General features: G+C 39.2%; 1 protein-coding gene across 1 annotated transcript; it reads left to right on the forward strand.

Moving 5' to 3' along the window:
- The first annotated feature begins 3988 nt into the window (after positions 1-3988).
- diras2 (DIRAS family GTPase 2) lies at positions 3989-9036 on the forward strand. Its single transcript, XM_066711386.1, has 2 exons — positions 3989-4158; positions 5658-9036. The coding sequence occupies exon 2, from the start codon at positions 5678-5680 to the stop codon at positions 6275-6277; it is 600 nt and encodes a 199-aa protein (XP_066567483.1). The 5' UTR covers positions 3989-4158; positions 5658-5677; the 3' UTR covers positions 6278-9036.
- The last annotated feature ends 206 nt before the right edge of the window (positions 9037-9242 follow it).

Raw genomic sequence — 9242 nt, forward strand, 5'->3', positions numbered from 1 at the left:
GCACCATTATTTAATTTATAGTTCCCAAGTATAACAAACAGTTATCTTTGAAAATAGTGTAAAGGGTGAATGAATGAGAAGAAAAGCACAAACACGCACACACAGACACACACATATTGTAATTTTGCAAAGAGTAGCATTGACTGGTATGTAGGCAGAGCTCAAACAGCTGAGCCTAGAGAGACAGACCGGGGCGTAGAGACTGATCACTACTTTCACTTCCTCCCTTTATCGGCTCTCTGTGCCTCTCCCTATGAATAATAATAAACAAACAAACAAATACATAAACATTGACATGTACACATACAATAAGAATAGTTATCCACATAACAAAGAGATATCAACTCCAGATCATCCAAGCCTGTCCCCTACATCAAGCCACTCAAGATTTTAATGAAGAAATTGAAGAACTGCATGAGAAAGGGCAGAACGCACTTTCAAAGGATCATGGGAGACTTCAGTGCAAGAACTGGAAAACAACAACACAATGAGACCTCAGTAGATAAGTATGTAATAATTGTAATATTAAACCCTTACTCTCCTGTAAGATAGCACTTTACAACATTTTATTATGCTTCTTGCGTCACTAGTACTTGTATTATTGATTTCCCCATTGCTCCCTTTCCCGTAGCCCTTGACTGTGACCTAACATCGTTTGCACTCAGCTTTTACTATCCAGGATGTAAGACCTCATTTATTGTATTCACTTGTGTAAATTGGAATTTGTACTATGTTTTATGCTCTAAATTGCTTTGAATTTGTAACATTTGATGCCTTGAACTGAACTGTATTATTGCACTTATTTTGTAAGTTGCCTTGGATAAGGGCGTCTGCAAAGAAATAAAATAATAATAATGGAGACGCAGACAGGAAAGAAAGAGGTGATCGATTAGTGGAATTTGCAGAAAACACAAATGATTTTATCAACAAATTGGACACAACACATCATGAGAAGCTAAAAAGATATCTCAAGAAACAAGTGAACATATTACTGAAGAAAACATTTAGAATAATTGGAACATCAACAATGCAAAACAGTCCCTCCAAACAGGAAAGAGTACAATTATGATGGGACAACTATCACAAATAAACACACACACACATAATCAGCATATATCAATACACAAATACATATATCCCCCCACTGATTAAACTGGAAAATCACATGACTGTATTGACATCACTCATTTCCTGTCATGCACACTCTGGTGCACAGCTCTTACAGCACACTTTGATGCTCCAGTATGTATTTTTTTACTTTTCAGTTTTTTTTTCTACGACTATTTTTAAATGGCTATTTTTAGCCATCCTTGCTCAGTTGTGCGTTTTCTTTGAAGATGCTCTGACAGGAAATAGCCTGATTGTGCAGGTGGGGCTGGCCTTCTTCTCCTGCAGTGACACCAGTCCTCCAGCAGGTGGCAGCCTCTCTGCAGGGACCACTGATTTAGTCATCAACCACAGCGTTTACATTTTGTTATGTCACAAAGTGTTGAAACATATACTGTTCTATGGAATTTGAATGAAGGATATGAATCCATCTTGAGATATTCAATTAAGTAATACCTAAATACCGAATACTAGATTAATCCCATGTGATTCTAGGGAGTCACTGTCTGTGATGAAGAAGTTCATCCAGCCGATCAGATCCTGTTCTGTCCTTTTTAAAGCAGTGAGTTTGAACCTGAGTCAGTTACAGTTTAAACAACCTGAATTATATGTAGTATTACAACTAAACAACTCACTCTTGAGGTTCTGGGACATTTTAATGCAAATGTTTGTGATTTTACAGAAAACATGTACATGCATTATTCTGTATTGTTTTTTAATTAATTGCACTTTTGCTGTTGTTGTTTTTATATACATCAGTTTAGGAGGCTAACATCTCCCATTAAAAGCTTACAGTCCACACCTGAAGCTTTGATACATTCAAGCAGAGATTAACATACAGATAAGACCTGATTCTTTAAAATGAATAAATCAAATGAAGGTGTGGCTGCTGCTCAGAACTACAGTGCAGTCGGCTCCTGTTATGAAATGTAACACGCCTGTCCTCGGCCCCCCAGCCTCACACACACACACACACACACAGCACACACAGTCCCTCTCCTGCAGGATAAGGGGAGAGACTGACAGCAAGCATTCAGTGAATTTTGTTTTTCAAAACTCTAGTTGGTGTCAGGTGCCCATTTAGTGATCTGACAATGCTGATCAAAAGGGGCCTCGATATACACTCTCTCTCTCTCTCTCTCACACACACACACACACTGCATTGTGTAATCTCACTGAAATCCTAATTGGGAAGGTAAATGTAATTAAATGAAAGATAACATTCAGATGAATTTCTAACTGACTTCCATTGAATTGTGTTCTCTTATAGGATTCTTTGTTGAGTCCACATTATATGGAATATAATAATTATATATATACAAATATAAATCAGTGTTTTACTCCATGGAATGGAATACACACTACAGCACCCTAAAACAACAGTAGATGACTGATGGTTGTATCTCTGTCTCTTCTTTTCCTAACATGCTGCTGAATAAAATTTGATAAGAAATCTCTACCATATCTATGGAAATATATTATGTTTACCAGAGGAAGCACTAGGTAAGAAAAACAGATGATAAAACTGTCCAAAAGTGGTATTGTGCCCACAGGAAAGCCTGAAAGTGGGAAGGTAGAGGGTTAGGATTATTTGATCAGTGTGCAAACAGAAGCTATTGTAAGGACACAACAGTATTGCATTATTCAACATCAAATAACTCTGACACACACACACAGCGTATACAATTCCCTTTTTGCACATAATTCTACCTTCTACAATGTTATCATAGTATATCTTATTATATTACATATAGAATATAATACAGTTAAACAGAAGAAAATAAATTACCTCAGGGTTAATGGTGTTGAATTGATTTCTGCCCCATGCACATTAATGGTCCAAATGAGTGCAGGAGGTATTCCCTGGATGCTGAGTATTTCCTAAAATGAATGCCAGCACAACGCATCTGTCATTTAAAGAAGACATGAGAAAAGGGTCATCCACCAGAGAAGAAGGCCAGAGTCACCCCCAGCTTAGGTGCTGTGATGCAGGCTTGGATAACCCTTTTTTTCCTTATTGAGCGATTTCTGAGTTTACTGAACCCAAGGAAACTGCGGTTGGCCCACCAGAAACAACCCTAGATCCACACACAAAGAACAGCACATCACAAACACACACAAAACATTTCAGAGTTTATAGAAAGCAATTACCAATTAATCCTCTTCCGCTCACATTGGCCTCGGCCGGTTAAAAGCTACGTGATTAATGTTCTGGCCGTGCTAATCTAACTTTCCTTCCCACTCATCCAAACACACTCCAAAGGCCATTTTCAGATCTACTGAAAGCCGTCAAAGGCCACAAGGGTTCAGCAAACCTCTCTCTACACCTTCACTCAGATCATTAGCGAGGTGGAAAAGAAATGGTCTGAATACCCCAAGAAGGAATCAGAGAATTAACATACATACAGTTAATTAGTATTGCAGACATCAAGAGATTTCACCTTTTATATAATACCCACCTCATCCTCATATAGTCACTCCATTTGATTAGCATTTAATTAGCATGGGGGGTGGGGGGGAAGGATGGGATCCCAGTAGCGGCAAATCATATATTGTGTCCTGAACAATATAATTGAAGATATATCAAATGGGTTTAGACCCAATCAAAACCCACCCAGCAGTCAATCAATTAAAAACAGTAGCTGAAGAGGGGTTTGCGTTAATATGCAGATTAACACACACACACACACACATATATGTTGCTCTGTGAAAGTAGCACAATGAACACACAGTCTCAGCAGGCACGCAATGGCACAATGGGATGCTTTGTAGCAGTTCATGCTGCAGGAGCTGGACTTGCGCTGAGCAGGTGTAATGCGGGGGGGCGATTCCTGCTGACGTCACCAGGAGAGAAAGCTCAGAGGGACGCACTGCTCTCCTCCAGCTCCGAGCCTTTAAATATCAGAGAGGCGCAGATGGGTTCAGAGGCATTGCAGACCTGAGTGCGGATGAGAGAAGCCAGGCGGTCGTTCACTGGGAGCTCTTTGTTACAATATGCAATCTGAAGATTAGACATTATCCGGCACGCATTGATCCCCCGGCATCGGAACCGTAAGTTGGCATTGCTATTGTGCTTGATTGAGCTGTGCGTTTATGCGAATCGGCCAGTCGGCATTGTTTTATACGCGATCTGGTTTGGAGGCTGTCGAGATGCGCGTTGGTTTTGAAGGTTGGTCTAGATCATGCGTCTGTGTTCGTTCGTGTATTTAGATTCAGTGATTTCTTCTGTGGTGGGGGGTGGGAGTAAGGGATGCGCTGGACAAATATATTGTCGGCTGCTGCTGCTGCATCGGCTGCATGAAGAATACAACTGGACTGCAGTTCATACGGATAAACGGACGACAGACTATTTTATATAGAAAGTTACACACATGTATGCTGTGAAAATAGACTAAGCTACATTATCCCCGGCAGATCCGATCAAAGTGGACTTGCTTTGTCTGGTAATTGGACCACATCAAAGTGTCTTGCAGGATGCACAACCAGTCTGCAGGCATGATCAATGACCAATTATCAATTAATTATGCGTGACCTTTGTGTGTTTTGCTAATGTAAACAATACCAAGAACGTGGGCAATGGAAAATGTTCCAAATGGGTAAATATTGGAATAACATCCAAAGAAAGACGGCTGCAAATAAAAGGGCTTCTCTTGTTTTTTCTCCTCGGTGTGTTTTGCTGACGTAGCATTTGCCGTCCGAGAGTAGCCCGGTGCTGAACTGTAAGGGCTGAGTCCCAGTAAACCGCTTCCTATCGCATCCTGCCTCCAGTCCCCACACGTGTGGTTTGACTTCACCTCTGTGGATTAAAAATGCAATCCGGTTAACATTAACAGTTTACAACTTCTGCGTCTTGCAGCTCTGTACTAAAACGGTGGCTGGTTTGCATGCCACCAAATTCAGATGTTATTTCATAGCTGCACCAATTAATTCGCATTCAAATGGTAGCTGGGATTCATATGAATACAATGTACACTATTACTACTACATACAATAACAATAATAATTATCAGTTTGTTGCAATGTATCCGTTACTGCAGTACATTAACTGTAGTTGCCAGTCTAAATGTTAGATGAGACCCAATTACTGCATTTCCACGGTCTTTGTCAAGCTTCCAGTGCTCCCAATTGAATCTGTAGTGCTGGGTGCACAATAAATCCACACATGAAGTGATAATGCATAGAGCAGTACATTGATTGGGAGGCTCTTTCCTCTGTTAACCACTGGCATTGTATCACCCACTCTCCACCTCCTGTGAAAACATCAGATCATATACGCAGGGTATAAGATACAGTTGTTGTCAATAATGAACCAGGGACGCACAAACGCATATATGGAAGTACAGCTGTAATAATTAGTAATAGATAAATGTTACATCACGGGGGAACTTGTCAACATATTACAGTGCTGATTTGTTTCATGCATGTATACTTGTAAAAGTCTTTAAGTACATTATCATGATCTCTCGTGTTGTTGTTTTGTAATTTGATGGATTTAAGTGACCAATGCAAGCTTTATGGAAAGCCACAATTGCACCTCTTCTTCTTTCCAGATCTTTCGTTTGGAAGAAACATGCCTGAGCAAAGCAACGACTACAGGGTGGTGGTGTTTGGGGCCGGAGGAGTGGGAAAGAGTTCCCTGGTCCTGAGGTTTGTAAAGGGAACCTTCAGGGAAAGCTATATCCCCACCATCGAGGACACCTACAGACAGGTGATCAGCTGTGACAAGAGCATCTGCACCCTACAGATCACCGACACCACCGGCAGCCACCAGTTCCCAGCCATGCAGCGGCTGTCCATCTCCAAGGGTCATGCCTTCATCCTGGTCTACTCCATCACCAGCAAGCAGTCCTTGGAGGAGCTGAAACCAATATTCGAGCAGGTCTGCCAAATCAAAGGCGACGTGGAGAGCATCCCCATCATGCTGGTTGGGAACAAGTGTGACGAGACTCAGAACCGGGAGGTGGAGACCAGCGATGGGGAGGCCATGTCCAAGAAGTGGAAGTGCGCCTTCATGGAGACCTCGGCCAAGACCAACCACAACGTCAAGGAGCTTTTCCAGGAGCTCCTGAACCTCGAGAAGCGCAGGACTGTCAGCCTCCAGATCGATGGCAAAAAGAACAAGCAGCAGAAAAGGAAAGAGAAGCTGAAGGGCAAATGTGTGGTCATGTGAGACACTGAGAGAAGGGAGGCATCTGTTGAAGCGTGGGACTAGGACATGCGCAGGCTGTGTCACGAGCCACACAAACCGAAAAACAAACACAAAAACCATCCGCCGCACCTGATAACTGACAACGACACGTATTTTGCATACATTATGAAAAGCAGAAGGAGAAAGAGTAGCCTTCTTAAATGGTTAAGGCCAAACAAAACAAAAGTAAACATCCATTTCTCTGCCCCAGCAAAATACACAGAAGCTTTGAATTAATCAATAGTCCCAATCTGCAACAGAAGGGATGGAAAAAAATAAACTCAAGGGCAAGTTTGCTCGAATGCAACAGATCTGATTTCAACACCAGACTCTTGCACCCATCACGACCTCCACCACGACACTTCCTTAAAATGTAGAGAAGCAAGCAGGAGAGCTTGAAGTTGCATGGGTCCTATTGCCATCCATTAGTTAATAGTTATGTAATATAACACTTTATATCAAAGACTAAATGGTATTACATAAAACCGGTTGAAGGACTAACATCTCATGTTTAATGTGATCAGATCCAAATATAAGACATATCCTTTGTATTCCCTATTTAAGATATATATCACTTCCAAATATACACCTCCAAAGAGCAGAGCTATAATGAAGCAATACTTGCAAATGTCCGAGGAGTTGACCGATCCTCTGACGAGCTGTCGTGCAATGTAACCGTTCTGGATGGAACCTGGAAAGTGGAAATTTCAGGACACTTTGCAGAATGGTTGCTTTTCTTTTCTGTTATGATGATAGTTTTCCACATACAATTCTATCTAATTCTCTTGATGTTGATAATCTCAATCTAGATTTGCCTTGGCTGATAAATGGAGAAAGCATGGGCAGGGTAAAGACGAGTAAACTGTAGTAGGAACCATGCTAGAAAGAAAATTTGAAACTTGAGCTCTGGAACATATGAGAGATGATATGAACTGATTTTTTCATGGTTTACTTTTTGCCATGTAGTGCAAACACATTGGATATAAATGCACCTATATCTGATGGTACAGAGGAATCAGAATATTACACAAAGTTACACTTGTGACGGTAAACCACAATAAGGTCAGCCAGTATCTTCACGTTTGTTGGTGAAACTTAAATCACTTTTCATTTTTGGCTCCATTTTGAACAAATATGGCAGCTGATAACTGCAGTGCAGTCATAGGCTGCTGTAGATCGTACACTTTCATTGCTGAAATTGAGCTCATAAATATCATTTTTCTTAATGAAACGCTTAAGAATAATAGTTATTGATTTACTGCATTAGCACCTAGATTGTGTGATTTATTTAGGCACTTTTTGACTAGTTCATATATGCTGTTGCAAAAAAGTTACTTTAAGGGCCCTGTGTTTTTTGTCCACACTGATTGTAAGTTGAACTGTTTATGTGCAAATATTTATATAATTACCATTTTGTTTAATTGCTGAATGATGGGGAATCCCATGGAAAACTATTTTGACTTGGGTCGGGACAATATGTTGAATGAAATATGAACTATGTATGACGATACATTTTGTGCCACTGTGTACACATATACAGAACAATGGTGTTATTTTCTATGTGCTTTCAAAATATGAAACAAAATAATTTATTTAGTATGAATAGCATAAACCTGTTTCTCCCTGATTTTACCCTTCATGTATATTCCTTTGCAGTCTGATGAATTGTAACTTTTCAGAATGTTGCAAAAAAACTAAAACAATCCCATCTCTCACACCTGTGTACCGTTTTCCAAATAACTGTTTATTGTGCTTTTTTTTCTTATGTGTATTTGGTGTTTAAATAGCTCAAAAGCAGAAAAACACTGTAGTGATAAAACCTGTTGTAGATCTACCAATTGTCGGGTACAGTTCTAAAACGTCTGAACACATTAAATGAGGTGTCTGCAACCAAGCACACAAAACACACACAAGTATTAGTGGTTTTACACTAAACCTTTAGAGCATAAAATAAAGACAAAAACTATTGAGATCATAATGCCTCTTCCATGCACCTGCATATTGTAAACTATAAAATTTTCAAAAATACATGATGGTTTCCCAATGAATGCAACATTTTATTTTCGTTCTTTTATTAAGATTTTGTGCATCATGTTTTCATTGTTTGTTTCTGACCACTTTGCTACATGTTGTTTTCAGTGTGTAAAAGGGGTCTTACAAAGACATAATGAATAATTTCTACTTAAGTGTTGAAAAGGGACTCACCATTTTCATAGACTCGGAAGGAAAGAGCACACTAGTGTATATATTTTTACTATATGAAATGTCCTGTTAAGTAAACTGTCAACCTGGTTTTACTGCTAGTTCGTATTGCTGCATTAGGTATCTTTGTAATATCACTCAAAATCAAAGGCAAGATACTTACCTGTTTATGAATACTATATACTGTATGGTAGAACATGTGGAACAGTCCTTAAAACTTTTTAAATAATATAAAGTAAAACAGTTTATTTATAGTGTATGTAGAAATATTTTAGGAAATGATCTGCTCTCCTGGGGGAAATAAAACTAAGGATATATAATATGTGGAATGGGAAAGTGCTTAAAAGCATGATTTTTACAGCTATTATTTTTTAAGAAAATTGTATATTGATTTTAAAAGCTGAATTTATTTTATTTACTTAAGTTATATGGTTTTATTTATATGCCTGTATAGAATTCATGTGTGCCTACAAGTTTATATTTTCCAGTTATATCTTGTAAATATTATGCCACAAAAATAAAGTAAGTTATGCATTTCATATAGTACATGTCTATTCATTATGAATTGTGTGCATTAGGTTGGTCAAAACCAGTAGGAGGAGGTCATGGTTTATTTGCTAGTTGTTTATTGATGTGAAAGCCCATTCATGAAGAGTTCCTGGTAATACACTTCGCCTGTGTTTTTGAGGTTTATTCCCCACACTCCTTTAATGAAATGCAGTTTTCCTGAAGTCGTGAGTGTACC

This window comes from Amia ocellicauda, chromosome 8 (genome assembly GCF_036373705.1).
Source record: "Amia ocellicauda isolate fAmiCal2 chromosome 8, fAmiCal2.hap1, whole genome shotgun sequence".
In the NCBI taxonomy this organism is placed as follows: Eukaryota; Metazoa; Chordata; class Actinopteri; order Amiiformes; family Amiidae; genus Amia; species Amia ocellicauda.